General features: G+C 48.5%; 1 protein-coding gene across 2 annotated transcripts in view; it reads right to left on the bottom strand.

Annotated features, from left to right (window-relative positions):
• Positions 1-12,372, bottom strand: part of GMFG (glia maturation factor gamma) — a 60,051-nt gene extending 47,679 nt beyond the window's left edge. Inside the window, exons 1-2 of one of the 2 annotated variants that reach the window (XM_086938874.1) lie at positions 12,273-12,372; positions 11,718-11,820 (exon numbers count right to left, since the gene is read on the bottom strand). In XM_086938874.1, coding sequence (XP_086795000.1) covers positions 11,718-11,720 — 3 coding nt within the window. In that variant the 5' untranslated portion in view covers positions 11,721-11,820; positions 12,273-12,372. Of the gene's footprint in view, positions 1-11,717; positions 11,821-12,018; positions 12,157-12,272 lie in introns of those variants that run through there. The other variant, XM_086938875.1, reaches the window with a different exon arrangement.
• Between the last annotated feature and the right edge of the window lie 6,877 nt (positions 12,373-19,249).

The following is a 19,249-nucleotide window of genomic DNA, read 5'->3' as shown; positions in this document are numbered from 1 at the left end:
CAATTTAGTCATGCCCTTACACCATACATTGCGGGGTTGGAGAGTCTGCCTGAGTTCAGCCCACTGGAGGCTAAAGTTTTCATGGGGGGAGTTGCCCGATAAGAAATTGTCCTGCATCTACCAAACCCTAGTACGACACTCCTCCACGGACCTGCAACGACTTAAGACCACATGGGAGTAGGACGTTGGGGAATTAGATGAGGAGGATTGGGTGGAGGCACTGGAGGGCCCCAGGGGAGCTGCAATTTCCACGCGCCTGCGACTCATCCAATTTAGATACCTTCATCGTACATACTATACCAGACAGCGCTTGTGGAGGGCGGGCTTGGTTGCATCCCCAGATTGCCTTAGGTGTGGGTCGGAGGTGGGGACGTTAATGCAAACGGTGTGGGACTGTAGGGTGTTACGGAAGTTCTGGAATGGGGTGTTCCGGTGCCTAGATGAGGTCCTGGCTTGGGTGCTTCAGAGGGATCCTAAGCTGGCTCTGCTACACGTCATGGCTGGGGTAGGGGGCAATAGGTATAAGCGCCACATTGTTACTGGGGCCAACGCTGGCCAAAAGAGACATTGCACGATCATGGAAGGAGCCCCAGGCCCCGTCGCTCATAGCCTGGAAAAATGGGATGGACTTTTGTATGGGGCTGGAGCAGCCCATTTACGTAGCTAGGGGTTGCACTCAAAAGCACTTCAGGATATGGAAGAGGTGGGCAGACTATCGTGGTCTGGAGCTGGATCCGCCACCTGAGGACAATGCTATCCAGCCCCCCTGACAGCTCAACAGCCAAGACTGTACTACAGACACGTTGGTGCACATGGCAGGCGTTATACTAGACGTGCATGATACAGGCGGAGCAAGCAGCGGCGCACGGGGGGGGTTCTTCCGTTTCACTTTTTTTGCTTGTATGTTTGCTTCTTGACAGGAACTGAACACATTTGTAATTGATACATTGATACTGGTGATGGTCTCTGGATATCAGAGCATTGTGTAACATGTGTTTTCTATGTAATCAATAAAATCTGTATTAAAAAAAAAAAAAATTTAATTGTGTCATTTGTAATGGCAGTACGCTACCATGCCATGCATACGCCACGTTATCCCACTCCACTCTACACTACTCCAAGCCACTGCTCTCCACTCTACACTACTCTGAGCCACTGCACTCTAGTCTGCACCACTCCACTCTACGTCACTACACTCCACACTGCGTCACTTCACTTCTCTGCACCTCTCCATGCCTCTCTACCAGGGGCTCCCGGCATGACTCACAGGAGGGGGGCCACTGGGGCTGTTCGGGGTGACACCGGTGAAGCAGGGTTTGGAAATTAAAAAGTTACCTAGAGGCCTTCTGTGCTCCTGCTCTCCCGAGTATGCTGCCAGGAACAGGAAGCAGGCAGCCAGGCTTCCTTCCCTAAGTGAATCACAATGCTGCAGTGTAGCGTTGCGATTGGTCTGAGCGCTGTGACACTGCCCTCAGCCAGTGGCTGTAGGGGTGGACATGTTCTCCATGCAGGCTGTAATGCAGCCTGCATGGAGAACAGGAAAGTGGGCATGACTGCTTTGGGGGTCCCGAGGAGGCAGACTAAACAGTCACTGCGCATGTGAGTGGGCAAACTACGCCGCCCCTGCCTTGCTCCACGAGCAGAGCAGCCCCGCCCACCCTCCCGCCCGCAAAGAAAACATAAAATTGATAATAACTGAAAGTTATAATCATGTTATGTTTCCTCTTCTTGCACTGCATGAAAGCAGTGGGGCGATGCTCCTCCACCAAAGCGGAGGAGCTGCCACTGGTCCCTACTCTACTTTATGTTAATGCACTCTACTCCACACTACTCTACCATGCACCACTGGACTCTACATAACTCCACGCCACTTCACTGTATGCCACCCTACTCTGCAACACTGCACTTTATGCCACCACGCTACTCCAATGCCCTGTGCCAATCCCCTGTTCGCAGGTGCACTCTAGGCCAATCCCCTATACGCCACTCTAATCTACTCTGCCCTACTGCACTCTACTCTGAAACAGTTTACTCTATGCTAATGCACTTGGCGCCTATGCACTTAGTGCCACTTTACTCAAAACCAATGCACTCTACACCAATTACTCTGCACCATAGCACTCTTCTACTCTGAGTTACTGGACTCTACTCTACGCCACTGCTCTCTACGACAGTATACTCTACAACATTGCACTCTGCCATTCTACTTTATGCCACTCTACGCCACTGCACTCTAAGCCACTTTACTCAAAGCCAATACACTCTGCGCCAATCTACTCTGCACCATTGCACTGTACGCCACTATACTCTATGCCACTGCACTCTGCTCTACACCACTGCACTCAGCACTTTCATCTGCACCACTGAACACCACTGCACTCTACAACACTCTGCAGTACTGAACTCAGCGCCACTGAACTCTACTCTGTACCACTTTACTGCACTCTACCCCACCCTACTCTACTCTGCACCACTGTACTCTATGCCACTTCACTCTTCTCAACTGCACTCTGCACTACTACGGTCGAGGCCACTCCACTCCGCACCTCTCCACTACTCCACTCCGCAACACTGCACTATACGCCACTCTATACCACTCCGCTCTACCCTGCACCATTCCACTCTACGCCACTTCACTCTACTCTGAAACAATCTACGCTATGCCTCTGCACTCTATGGCACTGCCCTTTACGCCACTCTACTCCATGCTGCATCACTCCACTCTATGCCACTGCAATCAACCCTGCACTACTCTACGCCACTGCACGCTACGTCACTACTCTATCCCACTGCACTCTAGCCTGCACCACTCCATTCTAAAACAATTTTATGTGCACCACTGTAGTCTATGCCACTGCACTCTACACCACTCCACTCTATGTTACCCTACTCTAAACCACTGCAATCTATGCCAATTCACTCTACACCACTTTGCTAAAAATCAATACACCCTATGCTACTGTACCTACGCCAACTACTTTGCACCACTGTACTTTACGGCACTATACTCTGCAACACTCTACTCTAGAACACTGCACTCTACACCACTACATGTTGAGTCACTCTACACTATTGCACTCTACGCCACTCTATTGTACTCTGCACCACTGTACTCCAGGTCATTGCTCTCTTCACCACTCTACACCACTACAACACTCTACACAACTCTATGCAACTGCACTCTACCGTGCACCACTCCACTGAATTCCATGTCATTCTACCTCCACTCTACGTCAATCCACTCTAAACCTCTCTAATCCACTCTGCACCACTGCCCCCTACAACACTCTACACCACTTCACTCTAATCTGAAACAATCTACTCTATGCCACTGCAGTCTATGCCACTCTAGTCCACTCTATACCACGCCATACTATGCCACTCTATTCTACACCCCTGCACTTAACGCCACTTCACTCTACACCACTGTACTCTACAGCACTTTACTTAAAACAATAGACTCTAAGTCACTGCAATCTATGACAATCTGTGCACCTCTGAACTCTACTCCACTCCACAACATTGCACTCTGTCACTTTACTCTGCACCACTCTACGCCACTGCATTCTACACCAATGCACTCTACACCACTGCACTCTATGACACTCTACCCTGTAGCACTGCACTCCCTGCCACTACATTTTTAGCCACTCTACTCTGCTCAACTTTACTCTGCACCACTCCACTGCACTCTTCGCCAATACTCTATGCCACTGTAATCAACTGCTAGCCGGGCTGATGAGGTGTTACCTCGAAACCGGTCCGGTCCTCGGATGCTTGATTCCGTTCTGGGAAGGACATGGCTTTTGTAGTTCGGACTGGACTGTTCCCATGGGGCAACAGGGTCAGAGCTGATTTGCATATCGCCATTGTCTAACCCAGGGTGGTGTGGAGTGCAAAAAAACGATGGATTTGGGCCCAGATCTTTTGACTGGGGGAGTGTGTGACATTGATCCACATTCAGTCCATCACTTGTTGTTTTTGCAATTGCCGCCCTAAGTGCGCTGGGGATGCCCAGACGTGTGTCCCAGGCACTCCACACCACTTGCAGTCAAGCTAGCCGGGCTGATGAGAGGTGTTACCTCGAAACCGGTCCGGTCCTCGGATGCTTGATTCCGTTCTGGGAAGGACATGGCTTTTGTAGTTCGGACTGGACTGTTCCCATGGGCAACAGGGTCAGAGCTGATTTGCATATCGCCGTTGTCTAACCCAGGGTGGTGTGGAGTGCAAAAAAACAATGGATTTGGGCCCAGATCTTTTGACTGGGGGAGTGTGTGACATTGATCCACATTCAGTCCATCACTTGTTGTTTTTGCAATTGCCACCCTAAGTGCGCTGGGGATGCCCAGACGTGTGTCCCAGGCACTCCACACCACTTGGAGTCAAGCTAGCCGGGCTGATGAGAGGTGTTACCTCGAAACCGGTCCGGTCCTCGGATGCTTGATTCCGTTCTGGGAAGGACATGGCTTTTGTAGTTCGGACTGGACTGTTCCCATGGGGCAACAGGGTCAGAGCTGATTTGCATATCGCCATTGTCTAACCCAGGGTGGTGTGGAGTGCAAAAAAACGATGGATTTGGGCCCAGATCTTTTGACTGGGGGAGTGTGTGACATTGATCCACATTCAGTCCATCACTTGTTGTTTTTGCAACTGTAATCAAGTGTGCACCACTACACTCTAGGACACTGCACTCTGCGCCACTTAACTCTACACCTCTCTACTCTCTCTGCACCACTCTGCTCTATATCAGTGGACTCTACCCCACGTTACTATACACCACTGTACTCTTCGCCACTGCATCCGACACCACTCCGGTCTAGGCCACTCCACTCTGCACCACTCCACAACACTGTACACTAAGCCACTACTCTACACCACTCAATTCTATCAAGCACCAATCCAATCTACTCTACGCCACTGCACGCTACTGCACTCTATGCCACTCTGCGCCACTGCAATCAACGGTACACCACTCTACTCTATACCACTCTATTCTATGCCACTGTGCTATACCCTGCACCATTCCACTCTACTCCACGCCACTGCGCTCTACGCCTCTGCAGTGTACACTATGCCACTGTACTCTAAACAGCTGCACTCTACGCCAACGCACTCTACACCCCTTTACTCAAAACCAATGCACCCTACGCCATTGCACTTATGCCAACTACTTTGAACCATTGCACTTTATACAACCATACTCTACACCACTGCACTGTGTCACTCTGTGACCCTGCACTCTGACACTCTACTCTAATTGACTTCACTCTATGCCACTGCACTTTACAACACAAGTTTACGCCACTACATGCCACTGCCTTCCACTCTATGCCACTTAACTCTACTCTGTGCCACTCCATGCCATCACACTCTATGCCAATGCAATCTTCTTTGCCCCGCTCTACTCTATGCCACTGCACTCTACGCAACCCTATGTCACTGTATTATACACCCCTTTACTCTTAACTAATGCACTCTACGCCAGTCTACTGTGTACCACTCTACTTTATGCCACTTCACTCTAGGCCATTCTACGACATGGCACTCCACAATGCCCTACTCCATTAACCTCTGCTCCACTGGCACACTACTGCACATTATACCAAACCACTCTAGAGCACCCTATTGCACTCTATGCCATTCTTCCATACTACTCCACTCTATGATGCTCTACATAACTCCCTTTATGCAACTCCATGCCACTTTACTCCACTCTATTCAATGACACACTACTCAACTCTATGCCATTCCACTCTATCACAATGTACTCCACTCTACACCACTCTCCTCCATGAAACACTCTCTATGCCATTCCACCTTGCTCTTCAGCACTCCAGACACTCTATGCCACTCCAATCTATGACACTCTACTCAACTCTGACACTGTACTCCACTCTACGATATTCAACTCTATGCCCTTCAACTCTGCGACACTCTACTCTCTCTACAACACTCCATTACTCCACGAGACTCCACTCCCCAACACTCAAATCTACTGGACACCACACCATAACACTTCACTCTTCTCTACTTTACAGGACACCACTCCACGCCAATCTCCTTTAGACCACTAACTTTTAGCCATGCTGAACAGTGGCCCCTCCGGTGTACAGCATTACAAAAACATATTGGCAAAGCCAATAGTTCTCGCATAGGTGAGACCAATTGGCTATACCAATGCTTGTTCTTATACAGTGGATGGCCCCATTAAACGTAGGTACTGCCTGGCCATCTCCTTGTGATGTATGGCTGCTTCATGGGACTTCCTGTGCTTAATATAAGGTTCCTTTTTTAAGACTCAACACTGTAAAAGGTCACAGAGGCCTGAGGCTTTTGGAGAGTATTAAAAAAAATATTGAGCGGATTCATATAACATACAAATACAGAGAGGACAATTCAATGACATTAGATACAAATGAATAGCGAATAGTAACATACTCGTTGAATTACAACATTGGCATCAAACATTGTTTCCAAGAGGCTAATAGTTTCAAACTTCCAAAATCTTGCCAGCAAATAAAGTGCCTTTGTGCCAAACGAAATTAGCTGTCTCGCCAGTCCCTTACCTTTAAAAAAACTGCCGAAGCAAAGTTCATAGATATAAAGTATGAAGAGCGAAGAAACTGTTCTCTAAATACAACACAGTTTTCATATGATACTTATTTAGCAGCAATCAAACCTAAATGCAAATCTGCCTAAAATAGACAAATTAGCAGCCATCTCTCAAAAAAGTGCGATCATGCCTTGGCATTCAAAATATAGCAGCCATCAGGAAATAAAAGATGTTTATCAAGGAATTCTTCGCAACTGATAGTGTAATCGTGCCTCTGGCAAATGTCATAATAAAACTACAATCAGAATAAATACAAAGATATTATACAGTACATATGCAGTAATACAAAAGATATTCACAGTACATATCGAGGAATATCTGCCACTGATAGTGCAGCTGTGCCTCTGAAAAATGTCATTATATAACTGCCATCAGGATAAAGAAGATATTATACAGTGCATAGACAGTAATATCAAAACTAAAATGCTATTGGGCCTTAGATAACTAGCCAAGTGTGTAGCATTTTCTATTACCTCCATAAACTGCCACGAAGTGTTAAAACTTTTTATACCCCCCCACCTCTCCTTGCACATGTCTATTCAAAATGTTTCATTGTATTATCAATCAATCAAATAACTTTATTTCGATTCCACAAAGAAATCATAAAAGTATATATCATTATAAAAACACAAGCTACAGTAAAACCACGGTACATATTTACATAATGCTGATTTTCATAAACATTCACTATCGGTTTCTAATAGCAAGAGCTGATCTAATAGGGGTAGGAAAATTCATGGTACCCCTACCTAGCACATGTTTGTGTAGGGCTGTTGGTCTTGGTGGGGGGATAGGTGGGGTACTCGGATAAAAATCATACAGATCCCAAACGGAGATGGAGCCGTCATTTTCATGGGGCTGGGAGGATCGTAAGTAGGGGACTGTGTGCCTGTCCCTAAATTTGACTAGAACTAAGTCCCTGGGAATTTCTTTAGGTGATGACCCTAACCAACCCACCCTCCTAAAACTCAGGATACCACCGTCTTTGTTGGGTGGGAGGGGTCTATTTTTTGATAACCAAAACAGGACCTTGTGCAATAGGTCCTGATGCCTTTCAGGTCTCCCGTGGATGGGTGCAGGTACTCCTGCAAGAACGAGCACAAAAGAGGCGGCTTCTGGAGGCAATTCTATACAAGCTACTCTGTTAGATTCTGCTCTAATAGCAGAGTATCTAGGTAACTCGGGTTTACGGGCAATTTTGGTGGCAGTTGAAGGTAGTCTCTTGGGAGGTTGTCTATCGGTTAGGACATTTTTTGTGGTATTGATCACAGATGTATGGGCGATTTTGGTAGCAGTGTGAGGTAGGCAGTTGGGGGATTGGTTTACAGTTGGGACAGTATTAGTAGTGTGAGGCACTTTGGGAGCAATAGAGAGAGTGGAACAATTAGATCTAACAATCATTGGGGGAGAGAAAGAATTGGCTTTAATTATAGTCTCTAGGCTTGTCAACCTGTCCCCTAAGATGTTGATTTGGTCAAGCAGGGGTTCTATTACAGATCTTAACATCAATTCAAACTGGGGCAATAGTTGCAAATGGGGGGATGCTACTTCGTCAGCCAGAGTTTCAGTGTGCATCTTGGATAAGGTAGGGTTTGTAGCAGGCGATGAGGAATCAGTACAGAGTCTTTGTATTTTGGCTTCTGTTTCCTGATCATTAACCCCGTCATGCTTCCTTTTCGCATTTTGGCCTTGTGACAGTCCACTAGCTTGGCTGCTATCCTCCTTAGGTGGTAGGGGTGGGTGGCAAGGTCTATCTATGCGGGGGTCGATAGTAGAGCCTTTTACGGGGGAAGGGGCTATAACAGGAAGAAAGTTAGTCCCGCACAAAGCATTTAATTCCTCCCAATAAGTCAATTTTTTCAGACTGACAGAGGTTTGTAGGAGTGTTTGAGTTGGGTTAGTCCTGCAAAAAGTATTTAGTTCCACCCAATCATCCCTGGAAGACCCAACTGAGAATAGACGAGGTGCATTTTTACCCACGTCTCTGAACAGGGGGTACAGTTGGCTAGTAGTGGTAAGGGGGGTTTTGTCGAACATATCCCCTGGTTGGGGCTTAGGCATAGTTAGGGAAAATACAAATCAGGAATTTACCTCCAGTATTGGTGCTGAACACACAAAGGGGGTGGCCCGTCCCCGTCCTCTTCCGTCCGATGAGGGCCGTAGAGGGCCCGCCCTTTGCCCGGGCTTAGCCCCGGGCGCTTCTGCGCGCTTCCGCGACGCTGGGGCCGACTGTGGTTTTGTGGCCGCCTCCCGGCGCTCCGCCGTCCCTTCCGGTCCTGGGGCAGCTGGGATATGGAGTCTCCCTCCGCTCGGCGGCCGCGTTGGACTCTGCAGCGGCGGCGGGAGGGAGACAGGGCGAAGAGCAGCAGCCCTGCTGCTGTGCCAATGCTGGTAAATTTTTGTTAGAATGACCCCCGTGTCAGCAGCGGCCCCCGCTCCACCGGGGCCGACTGTGGTTTTGTGGCCGCCTCCTGGCGCTCCGCCGTCCCTTCCGGTCCTGGGGCAGCTGGGATATGGAGTCTCCCTCCGCTCGGCGGCCGCGTTGGACTCTGCAGCGGCAGCGGGAGGGAGACAGGGCGAAGAGCAGCAGCCCTGCTGCTGTGCCAATGCTGGTAAATGTTTGTTAGAATGACCCCCGTGTCAGCAGCGGCCCCCGCTCCACCGGGGCCGACTGTGGTTTTGTGGCCGCCTCCTGGCGCTCCGCCGTCCCTTCCGGTCCTGGGGCAGCTGGGATATGGAGTCTCCCTCCGCTCGGCGGCCGCGTTAGACTCTGCAGCGGCAGCGGGAGGGAGACAGGGCGAAGAGCAGCAGCCCTGCTGCTGTGCCAATGCTGGTAAATTTTTGTTAGAATGACCCCCGTGTCAGCAGCGGCCCCCCATTGTATTAATTTTATTATGCTACTCGATGTGTTGGTACTCTGGATCGATGAGTGAGCAATTAAAGAGGCTATCACAAATGCCAGACACTCCTTTACCCATGTAAATGTTCTGCCTCAGGCTTAACAAACCAAAAAGAGTGCCACACTGGCCTCCGGATCAACCCTAGTCCGAAACCCAAGACTAAAGGCGGAAAACACTTTTTCCCAAAACTGTGTCCCAAGATACATAATGAAAAGTAATAAGTAACATCAAATTATGTGGAATTATAGTAAATGCAAATGCATTGCCGACAAATTGGATTTTACAATATACTGCTAAGAGTTTCTATATTCCCTATACAATAGCCCCTCCCCCAAAGTCTTGTTTCTATGTTTGTCATGAATCATGTTTTTGGAAGGGGATAGTGTGCTTGCATTGTGGGCTGTGACGACGACCATCGAAACTCATTGGCACTAAATAAAGCACCTGAGTTTCGGTCAGTGGTTATTTGTTTTAGGCTGGTGGGGGAAAGCAATAAGGGGGTGTAGTTGGGGGCTGACAACACAGGGATGAGGGGCAGACACAACACAGGGTGTCTGTGGAAGCAGCAAAGGGAGGAGGGGCAGAAGTAACACGGGGGCCCAGGTGGAGACATCGCCATTGGAGAAACAGTAACATGAAGCTGGACACGGGGCACGGTGGAGAGATCAAAATTGGAGTGGAGAAGGCACACAGGCGAGAGAGAGGAACTATGAGTGGAGTGGGGAGACTAAGAAAACATATGCACTGTCAGAGTGTTAAATAAAAAGAAAAAAGTAGAACCTGAAAAAGTGAGCAGTGGGAGGGGGGGGGGGAATAGTAATGCTTCAATGATCCAGGGGCGGGACAAATAAAAGCAAAGACAGCAAAGCAGCAAGCCCACAACTAACGAATGAAAAAACAGGAAATGAGAATGACTATGAAGCCAACCGTAAGCAATACAAGGGCTGAAAGCCAACTGTAAAATAACAATAGGTCTTGCAACAGACAGGACATCCACTGCCTTAGGGAAAACCTAAAGGTACATAAAAAACAACACAATAACTGAACTTAGGGAAACTAATCATCCAGTACTTCTAGACACCAACTCTTCCAGGGACAGGAATGTACGCAACCTGGCCAAAAGTATTTAAAAGGAAAGCATATTTGAAATTCCAGGCCCTAAAACACCCTGCATCTCCTCAGAGCAAAGAGTTTGTTTACAGGATATGTCATACGCAGAACTTAAGAAAAAACGCAACCTTCATTAAGAGAGTCGAGACGAGTGTACGATTTGTCATGCAGAATCTACAGTATGTGGAGGGCCAAGGGCCATTTCCTACAAATGTAGCAGAGGTTGGCGTCGTGTCATGTCAGCACTAATTTATTCATGATGTTTTGAAAAGAGTCGCATTCATTGGAACGAACTCTCGAACCGGAAGTAACGTGATCCGGTACTTGCAATCATCTCACCCGCTTCTACTGAGATGCTGGCCTGGGCCACTCTGTGAGTGAGCGGTAATACGTCACAGAAACGTTTCCCAGGTTCCACTCCTCAGTACAGAAAAGGACTCCAAGCCCCAGAAGGCAAAGCAAAAAAAATTGGACTGGGCTATCCCTCACGCATGGACCTAGGAACATTGGGAGCTCCGTTTAGAAACAAAACGGAATGTCAAACCGCACCACGTAAACCAAGTACCGCTAAGGAAGACTTCCTGTGTGTAATGTACAGTTAAAGGCGCTGTCACCCCATTTTCCCGCATTCTCCGCACCTCCGTTGGGGGCGGAGGGAGCCGGGGTGAGACGGGGGTTGGGGTGTTTGCCACAATTCCCACTGGACGCGTCAGCCCTGCACCAACGGTCAAGTTGGAAGCCGGGGGAGGGGGGCTCTTTTGACAGTGACACTTTCTCCCGTTTAACCAGCCGGACCCAAAAGTCAGCGGACACAGAGCGGAACTGCACACCTCCGAGCTGAGTGCCACGCGGGAGTTTCGCCCGTCCCTAGGCAATGGGGCTCCGCTAAGTCCCCTGTTCTGGCATCCAACATTCGCCATTATTATCGCGTCCATTTTCCCCCCACGGCGTCTTTCAATGGGAAGTTGCAAAATGCCCGCGTTTCGATTGGGGGAAACAACCTTCGTGTTTTGGTCACAAAATGCGCCTGTTCAGACTTTAGAGGTTCCTAGAGGGGGGCCGGGCTTTCCTTCATCTGAAGCAGAGACACTTACCATCCTGCAGGGTGGTTCCTTCTTCCTGTGCTGTAGCTGCTCTCTGGGCGGAATGGAGAGTGCGCAGCGCTTTCACTTCCCTGCTTCGAAATGATGCCTGCAGCTGTGGGAGGAAGTGGGAGGGAAAGAAATCAGAAGCACAGAAATACGCTCGCCCCAGTATATTCAGACATATCACTGTACAAAGAGGCCGCCGAAAGAAGATATCCTCCCATACCAATTGTTTTTTCATATTACCTCCTAGCCAACACATAGTCAAAAATAAATATTCAATCGCCACTCTGCAGCAGGTTGCACATACCTGTCACGCTGCTTATGTAATGACTTAACCTCAGTCAGCTGTGGTTTTGTATTCAAGAGATTAATGATTATGGGTCATACATTTATGTTAAAGTTGTTAGCATGTGTTCTAAAATCCCAGCCTGCAAACTGCTATCCGCTAAAAAAAAAAAAACAGGACTGACTGAAGGTGGCACTATGTACACGGACCAGCTTTTAAGCTACATAGGCCGTTTCCTCTGCATACTTGTCAAGTGGCCTCAGGACATTGCTTACCATTAGTTGGTGTCAATTCCTAGCTAATAATAATGACGCAGACTCGAATATTCTTTTAGGTGGTTTATTCCTGCGTCCGTTCCCCTAATGTCCCTATTCTAATCTGCCCTTATCCTTTTCCCCCAACCCTCCTTTTCCTGTCCCTCCCACGTCTCCACTCCCCAACTGCTAGAGTGCTAACGTGCACCATTACATCTCCCCTCTTCTTGAACAAAAACGAAGTCAATCATGCTGGCAACGGCTCGTTACCTCAATGTCACGGTGAACATGTTTACAGTTCCTCAATCAGCCGTACAGGTCTTCGGATGGTTCGTCGCGGTCTCAGATGGATCTCTGAGTTCTCACTTTCAGACTCAATGTGAGTCTCGGGCCTTGGCAAAACACTGCTGGCTGTGGCACCCTCACTGTCCACGATTCTTTTTGGACTGTCAAGGGCATCCTTGATTGCAGAGGGGCACCTTTGAAAGTGCAACACATTTCTTGTGATCCTTTTGTTTTCAGACTCCGCAGTGATCATAGTTCCTTTTTGCTGGGTGACCATTAAGGGCTCATCTCGATAGCGACAGTTCGTTTTCCTCTGTTGCTCTTGTTTAACTAGCACCCTGTCTCCTTCATGAATGGACAAAGTTTTTGCTCTCCTCCGAGCATCTCAAATGATTTCATCTTCTCTTTACTTTTGCGTTCAGTGGTGGTAATCTCGTCATGTTTAAGTCCATGCATGTCAGGCCGTAGCGCCTCATCCAAAGTGGGTATTCTGGTTCTTATGGATCGTCCCAACATTAAAGTAGCAGGGCATATGCCAGTGGTTGCATGTGGAGTTGTTTGGGAAGCTCGCAAGACTTCATTTAATGCAACTTGGGGATCTTTCTTGTCACTTGTAGCTTGTTGGAGTGTCTTTTTCAGAGTGGCCATAAATCGTTCAACCATCCCATTTGCCTGCGGCCAAAGAGGGGTGATCTTGCGATGTTTGAAATTTAGGTGTTTGGCAAATTCCCCAAACTCTTGACTGTTGAATGGCGGTCCATTGTCTGTTTTGATTGTTTTTGCTGAGAGCTCTTTTGGTTGCCACCATTCCGCGATGACCTTCATGGGCCAGATTGATCACTCCTTGGCGAAGTTGCATGGGGAGGACGATTCTCTGATCTCGGAGCACAATTTCATCTGCCGCGACCGATAGTTCATCTCTTACATGTTTGAACGCATTCAGTTCTTGCCTCTTGCTCGGATCTCTTGATTCATCTTCGTCTGAATGCCGCCACGTGTTTGTTCGGAGACGATGCTTCACTTGTTGCAGAACAGCATCTTGAATGGTGGCATCACGGATAGCTTCCAGTGGGACAGCGGGTGGCATGGCCTGGTCAACCACAAAGTGAATATATTCCTCAGCTAGGGAGGGCTCAGATGTGTTTGTGACTTTAGGATGCCTCGACATGTAGTCAGCAGGATTGGCGGCCTTTCCGGGTTTGTGTATGATGGTGTATGTGTATTCTTGAAGACGGAGGCCCCATCGTTCTATCCTGGTAGGCATCTTAGCTCGTGGATTGCCAAAGATGGTGACCAAGGCTTGGTGGTCCGTGACCAACGTGAAATGTTTGCCATACACAAAGATGTGAAAGCGTTCGTAGGCCCAAACAACGGGCAGGCTCTCCTTCTCGGACTGAGAATAAGCTCTTTCCGTGTCTGTAAGACTCCTGCTGGCATATGCGACCACGTGTCGTTGGTCAGTGTCATGATCGAACTGGGCTAAGATGGCTCCTAAGCCAACAGGGCTAGCATCAACTGTAATTTACGTTTTTCTCTTGGGGTTAAAGTATGCCATGTTGTTTGCAGGTTCAACTGCCTTTTTGATCTCCTGAAAGGCTTGTTCTCATTGTGGTGTCCATTTTAACGGCTGCCCTTGTTTGGTGAGGTTGCGCAATGGATAGCTGATGGTGGCATAGTCTCTTATATATCTAGCACAATAACTCGCCATTCCCAGAAAGGATCTCACATCCCCTACGTCCTGAGGGCTCTTTGTGTCATTCAACGCTTCTATCTTCTCAGGGTCTGGCTTCATCCCTGCTCCGGAGAATATATGTCCAAAGAATTTCAAAGTGGACTTGTGAAATTCACATTTGTCCTTGTTCAACGTGAGGTTCGCGTCTAGAAGGGCATGACAAACTCTATCTAGTGCAGTGTCATGCTCCTGCACTGTTGCACCGTAGACTAAGATATCGTCACTGTAATTTAGTGCATTGGGAATGTGGTGAATTGCCTCTTTTATGGCTTCTTGAAATATCTCCGCTGCAGAGGAAACTCCAAAACTGAGCCGCTTATATCTGAAAAGTCCAAGATGAGTAGCAAACGTGGTGATGTACCGTGATTTTTCATGTAACTCAAGTTGATGGTATACTTTATTAAGGTCCAACTTGGAGAAGACTTGGGCTCCATTGAGGGACGCGATCATATCACTCAGATGCGGCCCAGGATGTCGTTCTCGCTCAATGGCAATATTGGGTACCCTCATGTCAACACAGAGGCGCACTTTATCTGGGGTACCCTTTTTTGGCACAATCACTACCAGTGAAACCCATGGAGTGGGTCCATCTGTTCTCTCGATAATGTCAGCTTGCAAGAGCTCTTGTAGATCCACTTCAACGGCCCTTTGGAGGTGAAAGGGGACCCTTCTGTGATGCTGAGCTACCGGAGTCACCTGCTCATTGATGTGTAAGCGCATTTGACAGCGAGCCATTTTCCCGAGCCCAGTGAACAGTTTGGGAAATTTGTCGATGATGTTTGGGTCATCGCTGACTCGATATAGGACCTCAAACAGCCGGAGTCGTTCAGCTGTGGGGAGGCTGAGAAGGCAGTCCGCTTCTGGTCCCTTGATCACATGTATGTGAGCAGGCACCGTGTGATCCTTGAAGGTGAGAGAGGTTGCGAACTTTCCTAAACAAGGGAGTGGTTTCTTTGACATCCACGTGTACACTCTCGCATGCGCGGGGCTTAGTGGAGGAGTTGGATTCATTCTCCAATATTCTGTCACTGGAATGTAGTTCAGGGTTGCACCACTGTCAAGCACAAATTTAGGAGCGTGGTCACCTACACGGATATCAAGTCGCGGGTATTTCTTAAGTTGATCAGGGTCGGCCACCATGCAGATGTATTCATCACTGTCCTGTGACGCAGGTGATGGTGATCTTAATTCTCGTGACGGCGACCTTCTCGACCAGTATGATTTGTGTGATGTCCTACTCGACTGTGAGGATCCTGTGAATGATCCTCGGTGATCTCGGACTGCTTTGGCGTGATGGCGCATGGCCGTTGGATGCGAAGGCCGTCTATGTTCTTTCTGTTTATTTCTTCGATATTCTCCGCAGACATTTTCAAAATGATTGTCTCACCCGCATTTACGGCACTGTTGTCCAAGGGCGGGACAGGCCTCCGTGTGGGGAAAATCATAGCCGCACCGGTAACACTTGAGTGGACGTTCCCGTCTTTTGTCCCTTCTACTTGAGTCGTGACGTCGGCGACCTGTGTGTTGATGAGTTTTTGTCCTCGACGTTCTTTGTCTGTCACGAGAAGACCTGCGGGTGGTGCGTGATTGAGTCGGAAAGCTTGTTCACGCTTCTCCGTACGTCCCGCCTCCATCTTCGTGGCGTGTTCTTCCGCCTGGTCATGGACTCTAGTCATCTCCTCAATCTCATCTAAGGTATAGCTTTTCTTCAGCAGTCTACGTCTTAAGGACTCTGATTGACAGCCTTCTACGATGCGTAACCTGAGAGCATCTTCCGTGGAGAATGCGTTGAATTCACAGTATCTGGCCAGCCGTCGAAGCCGTGTGATGTACGTGCTCATTGGTTCTTCCTTCTCCTGTGACGCTAGATTGAAAGTGTACCTTTCGTAGTCGACATTCTTTTTGTGTAGGAACTTCCTGTTCAGTGCGTCACGCACTTAAGTGTATGATCCGGCATCTCCAGTGGGCAGTTCTTTTATGAGCTGACTAATCTCTTTTCCTACGAGATTACGCAAAGCAATTAATTTCTGATCCTCTTCTGTTACATGTGACCCTTGCATAAAGTCTTCAAAGTCTTCGAGCCATTCTTGCCATCGGAGGCCCATTCCTCCTCCAGCCACAAGTGCGAGCGGTTCAGGAGGGCGTAGGAAAGAAACGCCCATCATTCTTGGTCTGCTGGTGTCAACTGGGGCTTGGGCTCTCCGTGATGGTGACCCCGACATCTTCAAGACTTGTTTTGTTGCGTATTTGTATTTTTCTTACAGTCACTTTGCTGACTTTGTGGGGGTTTTCACTGCACGTATCCACTAGTAGGGACGGGGGGCTCGTTGAATGCCATTTATTCCCTTTTCCGTTATATGCCAACCGTCTCAGCATACGTTTTTTGGCGCTTATTAGTATTTTCCTCTTTGCATTTGCTCGTGCTTGTTGATAGAAATCTCTGCTGCCTTACTCAGTCAGTCACTCAAAGGTACTTTATTCGGTTACAATCGATAACCATAAAAGCATACAGATTACAAAATTCATTACATTAAAATATACACAAGATTGCGCAAAATATATTACGTTAAGAGAGATTTTTACAATTAAAAACAAGAACAAAAGTACATTAACCGGTTATAAACGGGAGAAGTGGGGCAAATAGACTGCATCATGGCTATAGCGTTCTGTCCTTAGTTAATGATGATAAACAGAGTTCAACGTATATGCGGTACGGGGGTAGAAGTGATACAATTCTCGTGTTTTTATTTGCCCATCTCCTCTTTGTGGCTCCCAGCTGCGCAAATATGGAACGACCTGTCTATCCTTAAAATTGACAATTACCAAATCACCTACCATGTTCTTAGGCCGAAACCCTATCCACCCCACCCTTCTCACACTCAAAATTCTGCCATTGATACTAGTTGGGAGTGGTCAGTTTTTCGTCAGCCAATACTGAACTTTGTTTTTAAGGCCCTGATGTCTTTCAGTTTTCCCAACAGTGAGCTCCGGCACTCCCGATAGGACGCACACATAGGGTCCTGCCTCTGGTGGTAAATGTGTGCAGTTGTTGGTTTTTACTAGACCCTCGGGAAGCTTACCTAGTTGGGACGGCCGTGCTCTAAAGATAGAGCTGTTGGCTGTAATGCATTTATTAAAAGGCTCCTTTCTTTTGGGTGCTCGGGATTCAGGGTCCGATGGTTGACCCAGGGGGGTTTTATGATGGACAACGGTGTCATGGGTATTTAAAGCAGCTATGCTCTGAGATTGGTTGTTTGTCAGGTTGTTTACCTCTAGTTCTGCAAGCTTTACCCCAATTCTCTCTATCCTGTCGATTATCGGGACAAGCAGGTTTTTAAGCAGTTCTTCTAAGCTAGCTAGCAGGGTGGCTGGAAGGAGGGATACAGGGTTTTCCAGTAGTTGATTGGGGCTCTCAGGGGTGATGGCATCTGTAACCATAACTGGTTTTAAGGTGGTTTTTGGGTGTTTCGAGGGTCTCCCGTTGCAAGCTACACTTTTACGTTTAATACCCTGAGCAAGAACCTGTGGACATTCTATCGGTTGGACGGTGGGAATTTCTACTAAAGCAACATCCGGGTTTACCAGGGAACTGTTAATAACTTGCTGCGGTTTTCTGGGCTTAGGACTTCCAGAACCCACAGGGCATAAATAGGGACCAGTCTGTTAATCTTCCTTTGATATAATGTTATACTTAGTGTTACAAATCCCATTAAGCTCTTTCAACAATACAGTGTTCGGCGAATCAAGTGAAGTTGAGGGGGATCCTTCACAGCATGTGACATCTTTGGGAAGGCTGTGTTCGATAGTAGCAATGGCCGAAGTCACCCTGGTTAGGTACAGGTCCAGTGTCCCTTTCAGGGATCCACCCTGGGCAGGAGTTTGATTGTAGAGTACTTTAGTCGTCATGGGGCAGCTAAATTCACACACCCATGCAAGTGAACAGACAGTTTATTAGACTACTTCCTTTTTGTGTCCGGGGAGAGGTTAGGTAGGCTCTGGGCAATGCACTGTGAAGATCCTACCTTGGTTCTTCGGTAATCCAAGAATCGTGCCCCGTCCCGGCCTCTTCTGGCCTCTCTTAGCCCGCGACGCGGGGGCTGCCCTCCCCTATGAAGCGCCTCTGGGCGTGGTGCTGCCGGCAAAGAAGTCTGGGGGATGTAGTTCTGCTGGAACTCTGCAGCGGCGAGGGGGGAACGGAAGGCACCAACAGGCTGTAGAAACTCCCCAAGAAGCAGGTAGGGGGTCCGAAAATCACCCGCCCAAGTGTCCTGGTAGCCCCCGCTCCACTGGGGCTGCCCTCCCTTATGAAGCGCCTCCGGGCGTGTTGCTGCCGGCAAAGGAGTCTGGGGATGTAGTCCCCCCCCACTGCGGTCGCAAGCTGGAGTTCTGCGGCAGCGGAAGGGGAACGGAGGGCACCAACAAGCTGTAGAAACCACCCAAGAAGCAGGTAGGGGTCCGAAAATCACCCGTCCTGGCAGCTGATGTGGTTTCCGCTCACCTCGCAGTAAGAGAGAGGCTCCGTTATCGTCTCCGTGAGCCCCATCTCCGTGAGCCCCCGCAGTGGTCTGCAGTAATCTTCCTAAGTCCGAAATCCCTTCAGAAATGCCGAACAGCAAACTCGGCAGGCTCCCAGGAATTCTATCAACGTGAGAAAGGACTCACTCAAAACGCCAAACAAACAAAAGAGTGAAAGTCGTTTGGGGCAGGAAGCCAAAAAGTCCGAAGGCCGAGCAGTCTCTCATCCACGAGCCCTGTAAATCAGTAGGTCTACAGGGCTCAAGGCAGGGCAGGCACGGTGATCGACGCTCCACAGCTTTACTGCCCTCGCCGCAGTCTGCCAAGTAGCTCGTTGTTAATTGTCAAAGAAAAAAGGAAAAGGAAAAGAACAATTTCTGCAATTTGGTTTCCCCTAGGTAAATGAAAGTCAACGTGGGGAAGCAGATCGAGAGAGACTCTATGAGGCGGTAAAGCTTGTTTCAGA

Source organism: Lissotriton vulgaris, chromosome 9 (assembly GCF_964263255.1).
Source record: "Lissotriton vulgaris chromosome 9, aLisVul1.2, whole genome shotgun sequence".
Taxonomy (NCBI): Eukaryota; Metazoa; Chordata; class Amphibia; order Caudata; family Salamandridae; genus Lissotriton; species Lissotriton vulgaris.
The sequence above is the reverse complement of the archived record's forward strand: the minus strand, read 5'-3'. Positions and strand labels throughout refer to the sequence as shown.